A 23,536-nucleotide genomic window follows, 5' to 3' on the forward strand; every position below is an offset into this window, starting at 1 on the left:
CTGATGAATATGCATGCCCAGTGTGGATGCTAAAATAGGGGATGTGGCCCTTACTAAGACATGCGGCATTTTCACAGGATGTCTAACCCCTACAAGACTGGAGAAGTTATACTGTTTAGGCGGTATTGCACCACCTGACATCCGTCAGGAAGTAGCAGCCTATAATGAAAGGACCAAGGCATTGACATCTCCAGCCCATCCTCCGTTCGGGTATCAGCCAGCACACCTATACCTTAAATCAAGAAACAGCTTCCTAAGATCTAAAGAGATTCTCACAGGAACACCTCAGCAAGCGAGAGTCCAAAAGTGGCAGGATAGAACCCATAACCTCAGTCTATGGCTGATAGCAGATAAGAGACTCCCTCCTGGGCACAAAGACTGAGCAACTTGCAAGGTGCTGAACAGATTGCGCTCTGGCACCACGAGATCCAGAGCTGATCTTAAGAAATGGGGCTACAAAGTGGAGTCCGTGGCATGCGAGTGTGGAGAAGAGCAAACCACAGACCCCTTACTACAATATAGCCTGAGCCCTGCCACATGAACAATGGAGGACCTTCTCACAGCTACACAGAGGCACTCCAAGTGGACAGCTTCTGGTCAAAGGAAATCTAGTATAATGCCAAGTTTTAAAATTGTGTTTTAAAAATACATTATAACTGTACTCTCAATTAGCTTTTGACACAATAAATCAAATAAAAATCACTGGGCTTCCACCGTTTCTAAGGCTCCACCAACACAGAGGCTCCACCATCCCGGGCTTAACAAATTTTGTCTTCTATTTTTTAAAGGTTATTAACTTAAAATCTGTATGAACCAATAATTTTAGCCTTCCCATTTGGGTGAACATGTTTGCATGATTTCTCAGCAAAGCAACCAGGTTTGGTCTCTGATGGGGTTCATTGATCTCACAGGCCTCACTCTTCCCTGAACACTCAGCATGCAAAGAAAAGGAACCCTTTGGGTTCAGAACAAAACAAGCAGACAACCAAACTTGGCACACAGACCCTGGAGTTGTAGTTCACCCTGCATCCAGAGAGCATTCGGAAGCCCACCAGTGACGGATGTGACAAAACTTAGCACACAGAACCCTGATGACCAACAGAATATCCTGGAGGGTTTTGTGGGATAGACAAGACAGTGAAAAAGAATATATGGCAATCAAAGCAGTGAATGTTGAATGCTGCATAAAGCATAATAAGAATAATAATGTCTGAAACAATACAACTGAATCCAAACCCATGCCACCAACACAGAAGAAGGAAATGATGTTCAACGGCATTCTAGATTAAATATTAAACCCCATTCTGGGTGCGCCAAACTCCCACCTCTGTCCAGCCCTCCAGTCTCAGCAGTTTTGACCCTTTTAAATCCCCTTCTTTTTTGCAAAAAAAAATAATAAAAGAGATTAAAAGCAACAATACAAAAAAGGCAGAAATTATATATAATGCATCAACTATACATGAAACTAACTACTACATGAGATACAAAACCAAATCAGAAACAAACACACTAACGAAACAGTTACCTACATAGACACACAATTGAACTAACAACCAGACAGGGATACGTGCCTAAAAGCCTCATTCTGTCCGATAATTGTTATTGCTCATTATTCTACTCCCTTTAAATAATATTAATATAACCACACTTCAACTTCTGATAACACTCTTTCAATTAATAACTAATACAACTGACATTTGCCCATATTGTTGTCAGTTTGTTCATTTGGCTAATTTGCAGGTCTTCATGAGCCATTCTTTTTGCTTTGGAATAAAACATTCCTTCCATGCCTCTGTAGAGTCAATTCTTACTTTAGTATATCGCAGTAACTATCCATGTTTTCATTCTAATTGATCATCCAACATTCTCAACATATAAAACTCTAGTTTCATTTAACCTTAATTACTTCCAGAATGGAATGTATTTTAGTTCGATCTATCTACAAAACACCACATGTGATGAAATGTCCCAACTTTGAGCTTGCATTTCCAAAATGTGCAAGAGTTGCTTTTGTACATGTTAGAATGACACTCTGGTGTCAATTAACACCATTCTCTCCAGGGTGAATTCCATGATGTCTATGTATAATATTATTCCGCGAAAAGCTCTGTCCACACTACATGCATTTTTATGGTTTTTCCCCAGTGTGAGTCCTTTGATGAGAACTTAGGTTTCTACTCTGAGCAAAGCTCTGTCCACACTCTTGGCATGTATAGGGTTTCTCTCCAGTATGAGTCCTTTGATGTAAACGTAGAGTTCCACTTCGAGCAAAGCTCTGTCCACATTCCCGGCATGTATAGGGTTTCTCTCCAGTATGAGTCCTTTGATGTAAACATAGATTTGCACTATTAGTGAAGCTCATTCCACACTCCAGGCATTTATAGGGTTTCTCTCCAGTGTGAGTCCTTTGATGTCTACGTAGATTTCCACTATTAGTGAAGCTCATTCCACACTCCTGGCATGTATAGGGTTTCTCTCCAGTATGAGTCCTTTGATGTGAACATAGATTTCCACTAGTGGTGAAGCTCATTCCACACTCCAGGCATTTAAAGGGTTTCTCCCCAGTGTGAGTCCTTTGATGTCTATGTAGACCTGAACTATCAGCGAAGCCTTGTCCACATTCCAGGCAGTGGTAAGGTTTCTCCCCAGTGTGAGTTCTTTGATGTGAACGTAGGTCTGAACCATGAGCGAAGCTCTGTCCACACTCCAGGCATTTAAAGGGTTTCTCCCCAGTGTGAGTTCTTTGATGTTTACGTAGAGTTGAACTATGAGTGAAGCTCTGTCCACACTCCAGGCAGTTATAGGGTTTCTCCCCAGTGTGAGTCCTTTGATGTGAACATAGACCTGAACTATGAGCGAAGCCCTGTCCACACTCCAGGCATTTATAGGGTTTCTCCCCAGTGTGAATCCTTTGATGTGCCTTCAGCTTTCCGTGCTGACTAAAGCTCTTTCCACATTCAATACATTTATATGCTTTCTCCTCCATGTCAACAGTGTTATGTTCATTTAATTCCAATATGGACACTTGATTCTTGTTTTCCCCTTTCTGATTACTCACAGCAGTGGGTTCAAATTGCAGCAAAGTAGTTTCCATCTGAACATTAAGAAGAACTTCCTGATTGTAAGAGCTGTTCAGCGGTGGAACACTCTGCCTCAAAATGTAGTGGAGGCTCCTTTGGAATCTTTTAAACAGAGGCTAGATGTTTATCTGTCAGGGGTACTTTGTGCTTTTCCTGCACGGCAGAGGCCTGGACTAGGTGCCTCTTGCAGTCTCTTCTGACTCTATGGTTCTACTCTATAATCCAAAGTGAATGTAGGAATTCCTTTTTCCTAGACGACTGGTTTCCTTACTCCACTTTGGTTTCCAAATGCCTTAATATCTACTAGAAGCTGGTTCGTTTCCCATCACGGCAGGGGTGGCTCCAGAGAACTCTCACGTCCTGGTCAAGAAAGAAGAAGCAAAAGGTTAGACATGAAGCCGCATACCTCTGGCTCCAGGTAAAGAAAGCAAAAAAGGAAAGAAGAAAGGAAAGATGGAAGGACAGGATAAGAGAAGGAAGGAATCACGGAAGGAAGGAACGGAACCTTTTCCCCATATTGGAGGGCCTCACCAATCTCATTGGGTCAGACCCAAATGTGGTTAAAGGAACAGAAGGCAGGCAGGCAGAACTTCCAACATTCAAGAGTGTCATATATTCTGGATCATACCAGAATTATGCTAAATGCTCAAAGGAACAAGGATTTTGTTATTGATTATGCCATTACCTCTCATGTCACAGGGACTCCCAACTCTGCTTCCTCAGCATCTCAAAGGGTCACTCCTGCCACATTTCCCAAATGAATCTTCCAAACTAACAAGGACCTGCATTCCCAATTGGCTAATTCAAAGCCACGCTGAGATTTGTTGGAATGATGACAAAATGAGTCTATGCTGAACTACGTTCCATTCAGGCCATTCGTTCCCTCGATACAGCCCATAATGAGATGCAAAGACAGGCACAGCTCCAGCCACAAAGCCTCCTTCCTGCCAACTCCTTTCACCTTTGCCCACTTCCCTCTTTTCTTCTTTTTCCTCCATCAAGGGGAAGATTTTCAGCAACAGAAGAACTAGCTAGACTCAAGGAAATTCTAAGAAAACTGGAGGCCACAGAGTGAAACAGTCTCCCCTGGATGCTATTTGGAAGAAGCCTTCAAAGGGTCTCCAGATGGCCTAAAATGTTATCCCTTGATTCTGTAAGGCTGAAAACAAAAATGACTGGGAGAAGAATTGGCTTCAGAGGGAACTTCCAAAAGAAATGGCCTGGTATTCTATCTCCCCAAACTCTGGCACCCTCAAATGGTTAAGGCAGATATAGAAGGAAGGTTTCTAATGGTAACAATAGAGCTACAAGCAAATACCCTATACACTCAAGTATAAGCCAGCTTTTTCAGCACGTTTTTAATGCTGAAACAGCCCCTCTTGGCTTATACTCGGGGGAAGGAGGGAGGCGGGTGTTGCTGAGGGGCAGCCGTCACCGTTTGCAGTCCTTGTGACTGAATGAAAGCGGGTGCCTCCCTGAGGGAGGGCGAAGAGGTCCCCATGCTTCACCACTGGTGGATGTGCTAAGGGAAAAGTGCCCGACTCCCCCTCCGCCCCAGCCTCCCCCTTGCCGTCCGGCCACTCACCTGAGGCAGGAGAAGGAGGCGCTGTTGAGCCTGATGAAGAGGAGGAGCCAGGCACTTCTCCCTTGGCGCATCCGCCAGTAATCACCTGCACCTTGAATTGGGCCTGGAAACTTGTTGGAAGCCAGTGAAGCTATTTTCATAGGGGCATGGTATGGTCCCTCTAATCAGCACCAGTTAGTTCTAAAAAATATTTTTGGAAATTTGGAAAGAATAAAACTGAGGCCAGGGATTATTATCCCCTTTAACGACAGTAATAACGTTAGGCAATTCTGCACTAAATGTTTAAAAAGAATTAAGAGGGAAGAGGGCTGGGCTGTGGCGCAGGCTTGTTGGCAGCCAGCTGCATTAAATCACTCTGACTAAAAGGTCATGAGTTTGAGGCCAGCCCGTGTCGGGGTGAGCACCCAACAATTAAAATAAAAAATAGCCCCTGCTAAGCAACCCGCTGAGCCACTGGGGGAAACTTTTATAGTTACCTAAATAAATAAGAAGAAGAGAGGAGGAAGGAAGGGAAGGAAGAATAGAGGGAGGTGAGGGAGGGAGGGAGGGAGGTGAGGGAGGGAAGGAAGGAAGGGAGAAAGGGAAGGAAGAAGGCAGGAAGGAAGGAAGGGAGAGAAGAAAGGAAGGAAGGGAGGGAGGGAAGGCTCGGGAATGGGAAAATATAGATATTGGCACCTATATATTGTATGTAAATAATAATAATAATGATAATAATACCCCCCCCCCCCCCGTAGGTGCCACCTTGTTGTGGGGGGGCTTAACTGCTCCAATGATGATGAGAGCTGTGCTGGCGGTAGTGTAACTACCGGCAGGTCCAACCAAGCCAGAGAGGTCTCACCATTTGCAGTCCTTGTGACTGAATGAAAGCGAGCGCCTCCCTGCGGTAACAAGGCCGCACTTGAGGAAGGGCGAAGAGGTCCCCATGCTTCACCACTGGTGGATGCACTGAGGCAGTGTTTCCCAAAGTTATTTGGCCTACTGCCCCCTTTCCAGAAAAAATATTACTCAGCGCCCCCTGGAAAGAGGGGCGTGACTTAGAGGGGTGGGCATGGTTCCTGATCAAGAGGGCGGGGCTGAGTCTCTCCCCAGTCCAAGATGCAGGGCTGCGAGGGGGAGGTGGGCGGGGCCACCAATGGGAGGCCAGGACTGAGATGGGTGGAGTTACGAGCTCTGAGGCAGGGCTGAGCTTCTATCCTCTTCCCAAGTGCCTGATGGGGCTGGACCTCTATACCCCGCCCCCGTGTTCTAACAAGCACCTCAGGGGAGGTATACAGAGGCTCTTGGGAAGACCCCGCACCCACCCCAAGCCCTGCCTTTTAGTCCAAAAAAGGCCTCTCAGGAGTGATACAGAGGCTCAGCCCTGTCTTGTGCTCTTGGAAGGAGGCTCCGCCCCCTTCCCTAGCTCCATCCTCTGTGTCCCAACAAGCGCCTCAGGAAAGGTATAGATTCTCAGCCCTGTCTCGGGCTCTTGGAAAGAAGCCATGCCCACTCAAATAGCCCCGCCCCCTGTGTGTCCTAACAGGCGCCTCAGGTGCTCAGCCCTGTCTCCGGCACTTGGAAAGAGGCCCCACCCTTCCTCTGGCCCCGCCCCAGTGTCCTAATAGGTGCTATCACTGCCTCCCTGGATTGCTCCAGTGCCCACGGGGGGGGGGGGGGGGGGTGGTAGTGCCAACTTTGGGAATCACTACGCTAAGGGAAAAATGCCCAACTCCCCCTCCATGCCAGCCTGAGGCCAGGGATTATTATCCCCTTTAACAACAGTAATAGCGTTAGGCAATTCTGCAATAAATGTTTTAAAAGAATTAAGAGGGAAGAGTTTTTTTTTTTAAAAAAAAGAGGGAGAGTGGAAATGAGACTGCGGTTTAAAGATGATGATAAATTTATTTATTTTTACAGTAGAGTCTCGCTTATCCAACATAAACTGGCCGGCAGAACGTTGGATAATAATGAGATTTAGGAAAAGCCTATTAAACATCAAATTAGGTTATGATTTTACAAATTAAGCACCAAAACATGTTATACAACAAATTTGACAGAAAAAGTAGTTCAATAGGCAGTAATGCTATGTAGCAATTACTGTATTTACGAATTTAGCACCAAAATATCACGATATATTGAAAACATTGACTACAAAAAGGCCTTGGATAATCCAGAACGTTGGATAAGCGGGTGTTGGATAAGTGAGACATTTATTTATGGCACTTTTATCTCGCTTTTCTCAACCCCAGAGGGGACTCAAGGCAGCTTCACAACATAAGCAATGCCTTTAAAAACAGAGTACAATAAAAAAAACAATCGCACCATTAAAACAATTAAAAGCATTTAAATCCATACAAGTTAAATCAAGTGATCCATAGGTGTAATCCGGGGCCATTCCATAAGTAAATTAATTAACACAGACACAAGCAAAAACCTCTTTGCAGGAAAGGGGAGAATATTTTATACTATTACTATTATTATATTATGTCAGGGGCTAAAAATAGCCAGCTAGCCCACAATGCGCCAAACACTTTGGTCTCTTGTCTCTTTGTCTGTCTGTCTCATTCTCTCTCCCCCCCCCCCCCAACACACGCACTTCATTTGAACACTGTGTGTGTGTGTGCGCACGCGAGAGAGAGAGAGAAAGAGAGAATGTATGTGTATATACCAGGGGTCCCCAAACTAAGGCCCGGGGGCCAGATGCGGCCCTCCAAGGTCATTTACCTGGCCCCCGCCCTCAGTTTTATAATATAATATTTTTAGATCAGTTTTAATAATATAATATATTGTATATACATATAATATTGATAATAATATTATGATATACAATGTAATAATAATAATACCATATAATATTAATTGTATGTTATATATTACATATTATCTAATAGTATAGTGTCTAATAGTATAGTTCAATATAGTAATATATAATGCTACTATTGTGCTATGCTAATAATATAATATATTGTATGTACATACAACTGCTTTGAGTCCCCTTCGGGGTGGGAAGGGTGGGATATAAATATAGTAAATAAATGCAGTAAATAAATAATAAATTTTAGACTTAGGCTTGGCCAAAGTCTGAAATGACTTGAAGGCACACAACAACAACATAGAATCATAGAATCATAGAATAGTAGAGTTGGAAGAGACCACATGGGCCATCTAGTCCAACCCCCTGCTAAGAAGCAGGAAATCGCATTCAAAGCACCCCCGACAGATGGCCATCCAGCCTCTGCTTAAAAGCCTCCAAAGAAGGAGCCTCCACCACGGCCCTGGGGAGAGAGTTCCACTGTCGAACAGCTCTCACAGTGAGGAAGTTCTTCCTGATGTTCAGGTGGAATCTCCTTTCCTGTAGTTTGAAGCCATTGTTCCCTTGTGTCCTAGTCTGCAGGGCAGCAGAAAACAAGCTCCCTCCCTCCTCCCTATGACTTCCCTTCACGTATTTGTACATGGCTATCATGTCTCCTCTCAGCCTTCTCTTCTGCAGGCTAAACATGCCCAGCTCTTTAAGCCGCTCCTCATAGGGCTTGTTCTCCAGACCCTTAATCATTTTAGTTGCCCTCCTCTGGACGCTTTCCAGCTTGTCAACATCTCCCTTCAACTGTGGTGCCCAAAATTGGACACAGTGTGATTCCAGGTGTGGTCTGACCAAGGCAGAATAGAGCATGGGGAGCAGGACTTCCCTGGATCTAGACGCTATTCCCCTATTGATGCAGGCCAGAATCCCATTGGCTTTTTTAGCAGCCGCATCCTAATCCTAATTAACTTCACTATCTCATTGGCCAGTAGCAGGCCTACACTTTCCATTGAAATCCTGATAGGTTTATGTTGGTTAAAACTGTTTTCATTTCTAAATATTGTATTGTTATTTTGTTGTTGTTGCACTACAAATAAGACATGTGCAGTATGCATAGGAATTTGTTTGTATTTTTTTCCAAATGATAATTCGGCCCCTCAACAGTCTGAAGGATTATGGACCGGCCCTCTGCTTCAAAAGTTTGAGGACCCCTGGTATATACAGTACTTTATTTCCCATATCACCAGGCGTCGCCACAGCAACGCAAAGCCGGGCACAGCTAGTATCTATATATACAGACCTCCCTTCCTCTCCTCAGTCTCGGCTCCTCCATCGGCCTCCTTCCCGCCTCACAGAAAAAGCCCGGCCAGGCCTGAGGCGACCAGGACAGAAAAACAGCACGCCGCCATTTTCTCCCTCCTCCTCCTCCTCCTCGGCCTCCTTCCCCGGAGCCGGCCCTCGCCCCCCTCCCATTGGCTGAGCCCGTGACGCCCCGCCCATCGGAGGCTTGCTATTGGCTGCGTGTCGTTCGCCGGCCTTGAATGACGGGGCTTCTGTGGGCAGGAGGATGGAGGCCGAGAGGACATGGCCATACAGCCTGGAAAGCATACAACTCATATATGAATATAATAGAATAGTGGAATAGAAAGATTAATAATATAATATAATAATAACAAATATATTAATACAATACAGTAGAGCAGGGGTCCCCAAACTAAGGCCCGGGGGCCGGATGCGGCCCTCCAAGGTAATAATTTACCTGGCCCCCGCCCTCAGTTTTATAATATAATATTTTTATATCAGTTTTAATAATATAATATATTGTATATACATATAATATTGATAAGAATATTATGTTATACAATATAATACTAATAGTAATACCATAATATTAATTATATGTTATATACTACATATTATATAATAGTATAGTGGTATAGTTCAATGTAGCAATGTATAATGCTAATATTGTGTTATGCTAATAATATAATATATTGTATGTACATAAAGCTGCTCTGAGTCCCCTTCGGGGTGAGAAGGGTGGGATATAAATGTAGTAAATAAATAATTAATTTTAGACTTAGGCTCGGCCAAAGTCTGACATGACTTGAAGGCACACAACAACAACAACAATCCTAATTAACTTGACTATCTCATTGGCCAGTAGCAGGCCCACACTTTCCATTGAAATCCTAATAGGTTTATGTTGGTTAAAATTGTTTTCATTTTTAAATATTGTATTGTTCTTTCGTTGTTGTTGTTGCACTACAAATAAGACATGTGCAGTATGCATAGGAATTTGTTTGTATGTTTTTCCAAATGATAATTCGGCCCCTCAACAGTCTGAAGGATTGTGGACCGGCCCTCTGCTTAAAAAGTTTGGGGACCCCTGCAGTAGAGTCTCACTAATCCAAGCCTCGCTTATCCAAGCCTCTGGATTACCCAAGCCATTTTTGTAGTCAATGTTTTCAATATATCGTGATATTTTGGTGCTAAATTCGTAAATACAGTAATTACAACATAACATTACTGCGTATTGAACTACTTTTTCTGTCAAATTTGTTGTAAAACATGATGTTTTGGTGCTTAATTTGTAAAATCATAACCTAATTGGATGTTTAATAGGCTTTTCCTTAATCCCTCCTTATTATCCAAGTTATTCGCTTATCCAAGCTTCTGCCTTCCCGTTTAGCTTGGATAAGTGAGACTCTACTGTAATAGAATGATACGGAAATACAATAGGATCTAATATTAATATGGCAGAATAATAAGAGTAACAGAATAGAATAGAATAGAACTAATAAGAATAATACCTGTATTTTGTATCCGGCCTCGGGGCGGCTGACGTGGGGCCAGGACCAGGCCATTACAAGGAAACAAAACAAAACGCACATCGTCAACAAAGAGAAATATACTTACACGGTAACAAAGTAAAGCAATAAAATAGTAAAAATAGCATAATATAGTAAAAAAAAAAACCAGTACAAAAAATTGAAACGAGAGCGAACTGGGCCAAAGCGCAAGGAGTGAAAATTATAAAGTAACAGAAGAATAGAATAATATGAAAATAGAACAATAGAACATAACAATATAATTACACAATAACACAATATAATAATAATAATAATAATAATAATAATAATAATAATAATAGACTAATATGAAAATACAACAATAAAATACAGTAAAGGGTCAAGGTTTTCCCCTGACATTAAGTCCAGTCGTGTCCGACTTTAGGGGAGGGTTGGGGCTCGCCTCCATTTCTGAGCCGAAAAAAGAGCCGGCGTTGTCCCTAGACACCTCCAAGGTCATGTGGACTGCATGGAGCATCATTACCTTCCCATTGGAGCGGTACCTATTGATCTCCTCACGTTTGCATGTTTTCAAACTGCTAGGTTGGCAGAAGCTGGGGCTAACAGTGGGAGCTCACCCCGCACCCTGGATTCAAACCGCTGACCTTTCAGTCAGGAAGCAGCAAGGCTATTCAGTGCTACTCAACCTGGCCAACCAAGATTTCCCCTAGATAGAAAGCCCCCAGGCTTTGAAGCCACAAGGCTACTCAGTCCCATTCAACCTGGCCTGGCAAGGATGCCCTATGTAGGAAGCGGCCAGGCTTTTCAGCTGTAAGACTATTCATTGCAATTCAAGCTGGCCAAACAAGGATTCCCCGGCAAAAGAAGTAGCCAGGCTTCAAAGCGGCTTTTTGACTGAGGGTGCGACTCCAGCTCACCAAACAAGGATTCCCCTAGGTATAACACAGCCAGGCACTGAAGCTACAAGGCTATTCAGTGCAATTCCACCAGACCAATAAACGATTAACCTTGGTAGATGACAGCCAGGCTTTGAAGCAGCGATACTACTCTGTACTATTGAAGCTGACCAACCCAAGATTCCCCTAAAACACAAGTTCCCAGGCTTCCAAGCAGCAACCCTATTTCGTTGTGTTCCAGCTCACCAAACAAGGATTCCCATAAGAAGAAAACGGCCAGGCTTTGAGGCTGCAAGGCTATTCACTGCTATTCCACCTGGCTAACAAAGGATTCCTATAAGCCACAGCAACGCGTGGCTGGGCACAGCTAGTTACATTATATTATATTACATTTCTATTTCACAATATACTATATTATTATATTAATTATATCATTATTATTATGAAACAATATTATAATTATTACTAGCTGTGCCCGACCACGCGTTGCTGTGGCTTTTTTTTAGTGATGTTGGTCAATCTACATTGGGTTTTATTTTTGTTGTGACCGTCAACAAAAATTATACAGTATTATTTATTCATTTATTACATTAAAGACATATGATAGGATATTACGCTATAACATATACGACTATTTCACAATATTAGTAGTAATATATATATATATATATATTGTTTTGTTTTGTTATTAGTATTATATTGTAGTGTATTATAATATTATTAGTAGTATTATATGTATATACAATGTATTGTATTATATATGTATTGTATTATTATATATATTAATATATTGCAAATTGGCCCCAGAGTACGGAATGGCCTTGTAGTTTCAAAGCTTGGGTGGTTCCATGTGTTAGAGGGGGGGAATGCTTTGTTGGGAGGTGCTAGGTGGTCCTGATTGTTTCCTGGATGGAATTTGTGTGTTTTCAGACTGTTGTTGTTTATTTACTGTGCTGAGATGAGAGAGTGATGAGTACGGAATGGCCTTGTAGGTTCAAAGTGTGGGTGGTTTCCTGTGTGAAGGGGGGAATCCTTTGGTGGGAGGTGTTAGATGGCCCTGATTGTTTCCTGGATGGAATAGCTGTGTTTTTAGAGTGTTGATCTTTATTTACTGTCCTGAGATGATATTGTTGTGTATTATTGTACCACAGTAATTATTTCATATTACAGTAGAATCTCACCCAACATTCGTTTATGCAATGTTCTGGATTATGCAATGGAGTCTGCCTTTTAATAGTCAATGTTTTTGGAGTGAGTGTTTTTAATGTATTGTGATATTTTGGTGGTAAATTTGCAAATACAGTAATTACTACATAGCATTACTGCGCATGGAACTACTTTTTGTGTCAAATTTGTTGTATAACATGATGTTTTGGTGTTTAATTTGTATAATGATGACCTAATTCGATGTGTAATTGGTTTTCCTGAATCCCTTCTTATTATCCAACATATTTATTTATGCAACGTTCTGCCGGCTTGTTTATGTTGGATAAGTGAGATTCTAGTGTATATTTATAATGTGATATTATTTGTTTAGAAGTGGATTATATGAGGCGCCTTCTGTTATAACAATAATAATTATTATAGTCTTGAATGATTATCATTGTGATAAAAATAATAACTACTTATTATTAGTTGTTATTATATTGTTGAATGATTATCAATGTTATAATAATAATTATTAATTTGTGAATGATTATTACTATAATAATAATAATAATTTTCTATTATTACGATTTGTTAATACATTGTTGAATGATTGTCAGTGTTATAATAATAAGAACTGACTATTATTATGAATTATTATGTTCTCGAATGATTATCAGTATTATACTAATAATAAATTAGTATTATTATTGGTGATTATTACATTCTTAACTGATGATCAGTTATTATATTAATAATTATTACAGGGAAGGGAAAGGTGAGGGCGATAGGGTTTGAGAGGGGAAAAAGGGGGGCTTCTGAGGCATTGGAGGGGTTGTAATTTGTGGGTGAGAACAACAACAACAATAACAACAACAGAAAAGGGGGAAGCTCAGCCTGGGCCAACTTGGGCCTTCCCTTGACTTGTTTTGGGCGCCAACTTCCACCCTTCCTGGCCTGAGGCTCTTTCCTTTTCCCCATCAGCCGTTTAACCGGGTGAGGGGGAAAAGGAAGGGCCCTGAGGCCGGGAAGGGCGGGGGTTGGCGCCCCAAACCACTCGAGGGGAGGTCCAGGCCTGCTCGAGGGCCGTGCCCTCCTCTTCCCCCCTCACCTTGAAGAGCTTGAAGACCTCCGAGAAGAACCGAGAAGGGAGGAGGAGAGAGGGTGAGGCGGGGGGGGGGCTCCGCGGGGCCTTCCTCGCATTGGGGGGAGGGGAGAGGGGCGGGAGGAGGGGGCCTGAACGGCAACCGGGGCCCTCCATGGGCCCTGAGGGGGGGGGAGATTGAGGGGGAGAGGGCAGAGAGCGACGTGAGGCCCGCACGCCTCCCAGCGCGGCCTCCTCCATCCCGCGCCCAGCAAGGAATCGCCCTTCCTGCCTTCCTTCCTTCAGCTCTGAGGCGAGGTGTGTGTGTGCGCGCGCGGGAAGGGATGGGGGGGTGCGCGCAGGCGCACATCGCCTGTTGCAGTTTTTGGCCGTTTGTGGCCCTGTGATTGTGTTTGTCCTATAAATCTTACTGGAGCCGCGCGAGCGCCATAAAGGTTTGAAGCATGGTGTTTTTGCGCATGCGTACTTAGTTTTGGCATTTTTTGGTGTTGTGATAGTGTTTTATGTGTAAATTTGTTGTATCTTACTGGAGGCGGGGATGATGGATTGCGTTGCCAATTTTCGAGTTTGGGGGGGCTGTAGATTTGTTGTTTTGTCCATCGCCGTGATGCCATCACTCTTTTATATATATAGATAGATATTACATTATTATTACGTTTTAATATACTATTATTATATTACATATTATGTCATTATAATATACTAGCTTTGCCCGGCCACGTGTTGCTGTGGCTTTTTGGATTTGTTTGTTGGCCAGGTGGATTAGCAGTGAAGAGCCTTGCAGTCACAAAGCCTGGCCGTTTTCTTCCTAATGGAATCCTAGTTTGGTGAGCTGGAATACACTGAATAGTCTCAGTGTGGCAGGTATGCATGCAGTGATTAGTCACCTTGATTAGCATGTAATGGCTTTGCAGCTTCAAAGCCGGGCTGTCTCCTCCCTGGGGGAATCCTTTGTTTGGAGGTGTTAGCTGGCCCCGATTGAAACCCCCCCCCCCTCCTGTCCAGGGAGTTGAAGAAGGACCAGCAGAAGACAGGGCTCAGTGGCAGGCCCTTCCACCAGGTTGTTGTAATCAATAGCTATGCAATTCAGTAATAATATGAAGTATGTGGGTGGACTACAATTCCCAAAAAATTTTGGGTCAATCCCCCCCAAAAAAAACCCAATGTTCCCAGTTGGCCATGTTGGGTCTGTGTGCCAAGTGTGATCCTGATCTGACGTTGGCTACCTTCAGTGCTCTCTGGATACGGGTGAACTACAACTCCCGGACAGGAAAATTTAGTCACACCCCAACCCTGGTGATATACAAAGTTGGCTGTGTTGGATCTGTGTGGCAAGTTTGGTCCAGATCTGTTCAGAGGGCTCACCTGGCTGCCTCCTCCCTTGGGGAATCCTTTGTTTGAAGGTGTTAGCTGGCCCTGATAGAAGCCGCTCTCTTCCTGTCCAGGGAGTTGAAGAGGGACCAGGAGAAGACAGGCCTTAGTGGACGGGCAATGATATTCATTAAGAATCTGAAGGATGTGGGTGGACTACAATTTCCCCCAAATGTTGGGTCAATCCCCCTAATAGTCTCCCAATATTCACCGTGAGTTCCAGGTCCAGTATTGTTGCGGTTCAGAGTCCTGTTTGTTTGCAGGTGAACTATAAATCCCAGCTCCTGAAACTGCAGACCTGCAGAGGGGTTTGAAGAAGCGCCGCCGCCATTAGTTGGCAATCCCGCCTAAACGCCTCAGGGTGTTTGAACCGAGGCCCCCATTACTGTCTAAATGCATCTTTTGTTGGAGTATGGTTGTATTTGTATGAAATGTAAATCAAGTGTTTACTGCTGATGAGCAAGAGTGTGTATTTTTCAGTAATGAAATAGTTAACAGCAGGCTAGTTTTGACTGACAGCCTGTTGTGATTGCTATGACCTATCAGGCATGACTTTGGGGGTCGGAACTTCCTCTGGACAGAGGAATGTGTTGTTTATCTTATCTGTGGAGTTCGGCTTGAGCTTTCGCTGAAGATGGACTATGAATGCTATGCTCTGAAGCCGAGAAATGCAAACTGTAAATAGTTATGTAAATAAAGTTAATCAACAGTTGGACTTCGCCTGCTGGAGTGTTTTCTTGACCAGTGCTGATTCTCCGCATGGGAATACAGTCTGGAGAAGGAGGTGAGACCGAGATGATGAATTTTGGAATCCACTCTGCACCCCATCATCCCCTGTCATCTTTGTGCTCCTCAGACGGCCCCGGAAGGGCTATGAGGCGTTTTTTGGAAGGATTTGTAGTATGGCTCCCCCAATACATTTCCAGTCCCTTTAGGGATTGTGGGTGTTGTTGTCCTCCGTACGTCTCTATGGCCTTTTAGGCATTTTCCTGAGGGAGATGTGTTTAAAGTTTGAAAATATTGTCCTCTTCCCTCGCGTCTCGGAGTCCGACGGTTGGGATGGTCGTGCGCAGTGTGCAGCTCCCTCGCACACAAGACCGCTTTCCAAAGGTGGGGGCTGCTTGCGCATGCGTACATGGAGTTTCCCTTTTTTGGGGGGATTCTGCGGGACTTGGATTTTGTTTAGTTTTTTCGTTTTGCTGTCTAAACACAGCGGGGAGGACCATGTCTTTTGTTGCCAAGTTTTGTGGTTTTGGGTTGTGTAATTTTGCTGTTTTAATTAAATTAGAAATGGACAGAAGCTTTTTTTATATATAGAAGATTACAACTGTTATATTATATTATACATATATATATATATATATACAAGGTCCTGTCCATCTGGGCCCGCGCCCTGCCCCCCAGAGGGGACTCTACACTCCACAGCCTCATGGGAAGAAATAGGACGCCTGTCCCTTTAAGAAGTAGCAGCAGCATTGTGTGAGTTTTTCGGGCCGTATGGGTTAGGGTTCCAAGTAGTATTCTCTCGTGGCAAGCATTCTCAGGGGTCTGTTGGAAGTGAGGCGAGAGGAGAAAGACTCCGGGGCTCCATGCCGCCCTCCTCTCTCCCGCTTCTTTGCCGTATTTTGCAACTTATTATGGGTTGGTTTGAGTTCGCTGAAGCTCCGGCTTCTTTCTCGCCATGGGGCGATGGAGGCGGGGAGAGAGGGTGAGTGTTCTGTGTGTGTGTGTGCGGGCGCGCGGGCGCGGGGGGGGGGGGGGAGTTCGCAGGCCCTGATTAGCTGTTGCGGTTTTTGGGCTTTTGTTGGCCCTGTGATTGTGCTTGTAGTGAAATTTTGTTATATCTTACTGGAGGCGGGGATGATGGATTGCGTTGCCAATTTTCGAGTTTGGGGGGGCTGTAGATTTGTTGTTTTGTCCATCGCCGTGATGCCATCACTCTTTTATATATATAGATATATATATATATACACACACACACACACATATATACACACACATACATAATTTTATTATTATTATATTTTCACAATCTATATATATAAAAGAGTGATGGCATCACGGCGACCCACAAAACAACAAAACTACAGGCCCCCCAACCTCGAAATTTGACGACACAACCCATCATCCACGGATCTAGGTTGATACAACAAAAAGAAAAGAAAAATAAAGTCCTAATTAGAGAGAGAGAGGAATAATTGCTTTTATCCAATTGCTGCCAGTTAGAAGGCTAAGCTCCTCCAACTTGGTCTCCTAGCAACCCAATAAAAAATAATAAAAAACACTAAAAAATAATTAAAAACACTAAAAAAATTAATACAATAAAATACTATAATAACAGAAAATAACTAAAAATAATACAAGAAAATAATAAAATATAATAAATAGATAACTTACAATAAAATTAATTAAAAATACAAATAACGTCAAATAAAAATTAAACAACAATTTTTAACCAATACCACCACCACTTTGCCACAGCAATGCGTGGCCGGGCACAGCTAGTATAATATAATATTATAATTGTCTTATCCTATCTTGATTTGTTGTTGATCCACTCCTTTGGGCTTTACACAAATCTACCCTTTGCCAAAATATACAATCCTGTGTTTTGACCAAAGTCAAATTACAATTATGATATAATATTTTTATTATATACTAGCTGTGCCCGGCCACGCGTTGCTGTGGCGAAGTATGGTGGTATGGGAAATAAAGTATTGAGGAATTGGTAGTAGTTAAGGTAAAGGGTAAAGGTTTTACCTTACATTAAGTCCATTATAAATGGGTTATATAGCTGTGTGGAAGGGCCTTGAATCTACACTGTCATATAATCCAGTTCAAATCAGATAATCTGTATTTTATAGGCAGTGTGGAAGAGGCCTAAGTGAGGCCTAACTCTGCCTGTCCCCTGGGCTGAGTGGGTTGCTAGGAGACCAAGTGGGCGGAGCTTAACCTTTTAACTGGCAGAAATTGGATAAAAACTATTCCTCTCCCTCTAATTAGGACTTTATTTTTCTTTTCTTTTTGTTGTATGAACGTAGAGGCATGGATGAGGGGTTGTGCTGCCAAGTTTAGTGTTTCTGGGATGTGTAGTTTTGTTGTTTTGTCCTAGGCCGAAATTTCATTACCCTTTTATATATATAGATTTTATATTATTTTCATGATATATTATTATTATTATACATTATTCCAGTGGCTTTTCTCATCCTGCCCTTCCTCTGCCCATCAATGGCGCTCTCCCTTCTTTCCTGGATGTTCCGTGCCTGCCGGGGGCGTCATGGAGACCCTTGTGATGCGCTTCATGGACCCTTCATCTCCAACTGAAGGCCGTTTCCTTGGGAAGCTCACCTCCACTCCTCCTTTCCACCTCCTGCTAAGGAGGCTGCTCAGGTCCTGAACTGGTGCTTGGCAGCTCTGACGGTTTGGATGAGGGCAAATAAATTGAAATTGAATCCAGACAAGACAGAGATACTCCTGGTCAGTCAAAACGCTGAACAGGTTGTAGGGTTACAGCCTGTGCTAGATGGGGTTACAGTTTGTGAATGACTCCACATGATGGGAGTTGTAGTTCACCCTGCATCAAGGCACAGCACTGTGACCCCCACTGACAACGGACCTGGACCACAATTGGCACACAGAACCCTCATGACCAAAGGAAAATACTGGAGAGGTTTGTGGGGGAATTCACCTTGATTTATAGCCGTTGTAGGTACTGGGATTTATAGTTCACCCACAATCAGAGAGCACTCTGGACCTCACCAAGGATGGTCCTGAACCTAACTTAGCATACAGAACCCCCATGACCAACAATAATGCAGGAGGGCTTTGGGGGAAAGTCACATTGATTTATAGGAATTCTAGTTCACCTAGAACTAGAGCAACAATGGATCTGCAATAAATTTCAAATCCAATCATTTATTTCAGTCATAGACTAGCACTGTCACGCCCAAGGCAACGGAGCACTAAGAACCGACACACAAAGGCCAAAAACTATCGAATATCTTTATTAAGGAAATATATAAGAATAATAAAAACAAGTAGGAAATGTAGTCCAGTGAAAGACCTTTCAGGGAAGGTCAAATATAGTCCAAAAATATATTGTCCAATATTTTATATTAGAGTCCAAAGTTATAATTCCAAAACGAAACACACTCTATTTACAAGCAATAGAGTGGGGAAACGTCCAAAGATCTTTCCAAAGTTCAAAGAAAGTCCACGGCAAGAACTGGGAACAAGGCTGGAAACACGGCAAGATAGTTCTTGAATACTTGGCTAGGCAAGGCAGGGCAAGGAAACTGGAGTTGCAGACTTTACGAAGTCTACACTTGGCTGGAAACACGAAATCACTCCTGAAGCTGATCTGTTGACTCCGCACGGAATCCTCCGTGTCGGGCACTTTTAACTAAGTCCCATCTTCCTGCAAAGCAGGTGTCCAGAGCTTCCTTTCCCAAGGGAAAGAGAAGCGAAACACATCTCCCTCCAGATGCGTTCCTCCCTAGAATTTCCCAGGGGAACATAGCTAATTAACGTCTTGTTTAGCTGCTAATCTCAAGCTTCTCCGAAACTGCTCTTTTTCACCCCGACTCGCAGCATAGGACTGTTTCCTAGCAAAAGGGGGGGAGGCAGTGGGAAAGGCCTGCTCAAGGTCTTTTTTAATGGGCTCTTGGGTAGAATCATCAACAACAGGCATCTGGAAAAATTCCGTCTCTTGCTGAGCCGGCAAAAAACCCATGTTTTCGTCATCATCAACCACGATGGCGCTGGGATCAGAACTACAAGGCCCATGGGACATCACAAGCACAGGAAATAAAGGTCACAGTTACATACAAACTTTGTACGTTTAGTACATTTAAAATGTAAAGATACTAAAGCACAATGTGGGGGGGAGGGAGCGGAAGGGGAAATAGTGTAAAAACATACAATGCACAGGCGTATCAGCAAATTATAGAACCAAGAGAGATGATTACTGGATACATAGGTAACTTTTGGGACCAGTCATCCCCTGGCAGATTATGTATGCACAAAACTTTGCAACACTGTAGATTGTAGCTGAATTAGTATCTACATGTAGTAGGGACGTATAAAATTGTCCTAAACGGCCTGGGTGGGGGTACATATTGGAGGGGTTTGGGGGATAGACAAGAGTGAAAAAGAATAGATGGTGATCAAAGCAGTGAATACATGTTGTATAAAGCACTAGCTGTGCCCGGCCACGCGTTGCTGTGGCGTTGTCTGGTGGTGTTGGTGAGAAATTTTTAAGATAGTGGTGTTATTGAATGTGTGTTGTATGGTTGTCTTTATGTTTAGTATGCATTTGGTTGTTTGTGTACTGTGAAAGTGGTGAGGATAGAGGGGATCTATGTGTGGAGCTTAGCCCTCTAACTGGCAGCAATTGGATAAAAACAATTATTGCTCTCCCTCTAATTAGGACTTTATTTTTCTTTTCTTTTTGTTGTATCAACCTAGAGCCGTGGATGATGGGTTGTGTTGTCAAACTTCAAGGTTGGGGGGCCTGTAGTTTTGTTGTTTTGTCCGGTGCCCTGATTCCATCACTCTTATATATATAGATAATAAGAATAAAAATGTCTGAAGCAAGACAACTGAATCCAAACCCCTACCACCAACACAGAGGAAGGAAATGATGTTGAAAGGCACTCTATGTCGCACCTCAGCACTGATTCACCTTGCTACAACACACACAATCCACCACAGCAGGCTTGAGTTTTTCAATTTATTGGTAAAATGTAGCAAAACTAAGAAAAAGCCGTAAAGAAAGCAATAATCCAATTGCAAATGGAATCCATAAAACATAGTTCAAAGCCTTCGTGGTTATCAATAGAGAGTCCCAGAAATAGCAAAGCAGTTTCAAGGTAGTAAAGGTACTTGAGCTTCTAAGGTAATCCAAACACAGATTCTAGGCATGAGACGAGGCTTGAACCGGAAACAAGGCAAGAGTGATTCTCCAAAAGCGATGTTGCTCTGACTGGAATCTTTCCCAATGCATCTCTCTTTTAACCCTCCTTGCAAACCATAAACACATTCCTCTGCACTCGTTTCCCCGTGCCTGCCTGCAATTCTGATGGAGCATCTGAGCCCCGATCTCAACTTTAACCAGGATTCCCTAACAAGCATTCATCCCCCTCGTTACCATCTGAGCTCTGTTGACATTTTTCAGACTCCCGTAGAAGGTCATCCATATCTCTGCTAGACTGAGAACTTTCCACATTCTCCTGTTCCGTCTGTTTTCCCAGGCCTTCAGCACCTCCTGAATTCACCTGCATTTCTAAGTCATCAACATTCCCTGGAACAAACTGCTGTTCCACATTTCCTGGGACAAACTGCTGAAACCCAAATCCCCTTTCAAATCCCCCTTCATCATCAGACTGAACCACAACACTCTAGAATAAACATTAAACCCCATTTTGGGCTAAAACTAGGTCTATCCACCGCTCCAGTTTTAGGAGTTTTAATCCTTTTGATACCCCCTTTTTCCCAAAAAATAAAAATAAAAAGAGAGATTAATAGCAACAATACAAAAAAGCAGAAATTATATATAATGCTTCAACTACACATAAAACTAACTACTACATGAGATACAAAACTAAATCAGAAACAAACACACTAGCAAAACAATTACAGTAGAGTCTCACTTATCCAACATAAACGGGCCGGCAGAATGTTGGATAAGCGAATATGTTGGATAATAAGGAGGCGTTAAGGAAAAGCCTATTAAACATCAAATTAGGTTATGATTTTACAAATTAAGCCCCAAAACATCAGGTTATACAACAAATTTGGCAGAAAAAGTAATTCAATACGCAGTAATGCTATGTAGTAATTACCGTATTTACGAATTTAGCACCAAAATATCACGATGTATTGAAAACATTGACTACAAAAATGCGTTGGATAATCCAGAACGTTGGATAAGCGAGTGTTGGATAAGTGAGACTCTACTGTACCTCCATAGACACACAACTAAACTAACAGACAGGGATACATGCCTAAAAGCCTCATTCTATCTGTTATTTTTTATCTCTCATTATTCGACTCCCTTTAGATCTATATCTAATTATCTAATTTATTTAAATCTAATTAAATCTAATCTAAATTCTATTCTAAATTCTAATCTAAATCTAATCTATCTAATCTAAATCTAAACTAAATCTAAATTCTATTCTAAATTCCATAATAAAAGTGAAAACCTGTATATGGCACAGGTGTCCCCTCACACAGACAGCCTCCATCCTCCACAAACGTGCTATAGTCCCCAGTGCTGAGAACCCAGCAAGTCACTCTTTTCCACTGACATTGCGGTTACAGCGAGCTCCATGAACATGCAGTCCAACCCCTGCCAATGTCCTTCCCAAACACTACGAACCACCACCCAAGGAATGCTTTCATTTGGGGACCATTTCATCTTAGATTTTGCATTTCCCTCCACCACAGGCAGGTATCCCAGGGTTCTCCATTGGTATGAAATTCGCATGACCCCGCCTACTGCCCTTGCACCACAGGCAGGCATCCCAGAGTTCTCCATTGCTGTGGAATTTGCATGACCGAGCCTACTGCTCTTCCCTTTCAAATCTGTCTGCAGAACAAACACAGCAGAGGAGTTTGGGGGATTGATTCCACGTGGTGCAAGTTGTAGTTCATCCTGTTTCGAGTCAGAGCACTGTGACTCTTACTGGGGAATGAAGAGGAGTTGTAGTTCATCTACACCCAGAACACTATGAACCCAAACAATGATGGGTCTGGACCAAACTTGCCATGCAGACCCGATATGCCCAGATTTGAATACTGATGGGTTTGGAGGGGAATTGGCCTGGACATTTGGGAGTAGTCGGTACTGGGATTTATAGTTTACCTGCAATGAATGGGCACTTCGAACCCCTCCGATGATGGACCAGAATTCGCACACAGAGCCACATAACCAATAGAACATATTGAACAAGTTTGGGTGAAAAGGACTTATAGTTCACCTGCAGCCAGATAAACAGTGAACCCCACCAACAATGAACCAGGACCAAACTTCGCACAGAGAAGCCTCAGGACCAACTGAACATACTGCAGGGGTTGTGGGATTGGGCCTTGATTTAGGGAGTTGTAGTTCACCCTGGTGGCACAGTGCGTTAAAGCGCTGAGCTGAGCAGCTTGCGGACCAAAAGGTCCCAGGTTCAAATCCCAGGAGTGGAATGAGCGCCCGCTGTTAGCCCCAGCTCCTGCCAACCTAGCAGTTCGAAAACATACAAATGTGAGTAGATCAATAGGTACCGCTCTGGCAGGAAGGTAACGGCGCTCCATGCAGTCATGCCGGCCACATGACCTTGGAGGTGTCTATGGACAACGCCGGCTCTTCGGCTTAGAAATGGAGATGATTTGAACACAGACAAGCTATTTACATTTTTTACGACGTCTGCCCGAATTGTGTTTGCCAAGTTTTGGAAACAAGATATAATCCCCACTAAGATACAATGGATAGACAAAATTATGGAAATAAAAGACATGGACAAACAGACATATATGTTAAAACAGAGTAATGGAAAAGGAGTTAAGATGACGGATTGGACAATGTTTGAGAGTTATATAAAGACTAATGCAAAATAAATGAAAGAAAACAGGAAGAACAGACTTTAGAAGATAGAAAAGTTTTTTTTTTTACTTTTTTTTTGAGATGTATAGCAACTGGACGATGGGATAAAGGAAAATGAACGGAATTCAACTATTTTATATTTCTCTCCTTTTTTAATTTTTGTTTTTC

The 23,536-nt window shown here is 42.9% G+C and overlaps 1 protein-coding gene across 4 annotated transcripts; it reads right to left on the reverse strand.

Annotated features, from left to right (window-relative positions):
- Nucleotides 1-1,424: 1,424 nt before the first annotated feature.
- On the reverse strand, nt 1,425-16,698 carry LOC103277488 (zinc finger protein 239-like). Of its 4 annotated transcripts, XM_062968778.1 has the most exons (4): nt 14,770-16,698; nt 10,258-10,285; nt 4,666-4,845; nt 1,425-3,440 (listed from the first exon to the last, which is right to left on the reverse strand). In XM_062968778.1, exon 4 carries the CDS (start codon nt 3,092-3,094, stop codon nt 2,129-2,131), a length of 966 nt encoding a protein of 321 aa, XP_062824848.1. In that variant the 5' UTR covers nt 3,095-3,440; nt 4,666-4,845; nt 10,258-10,285; nt 14,770-16,698; the 3' UTR covers nt 1,425-2,128. The 4 variants fall into 4 exon arrangements, with proteins under 4 accessions (XP_062824848.1, XP_062824849.1, XP_062824847.1 ...); XM_062968779.1 differs by lacking the exon at nt 4,666-4,845; XM_062968777.1 differs by lacking the exons at nt 10,258-10,285; nt 14,770-16,698 and adding an exon at nt 8,745-9,065.
- Between the last annotated feature and the right edge of the window lie 6,838 nt (nt 16,699-23,536).

Source organism: Anolis carolinensis, chromosome 1 (assembly GCF_035594765.1).
Source record: "Anolis carolinensis isolate JA03-04 chromosome 1, rAnoCar3.1.pri, whole genome shotgun sequence".
NCBI classification, from domain to species: domain Eukaryota; kingdom Metazoa; phylum Chordata; class Lepidosauria; order Squamata; family Dactyloidae; genus Anolis; species Anolis carolinensis.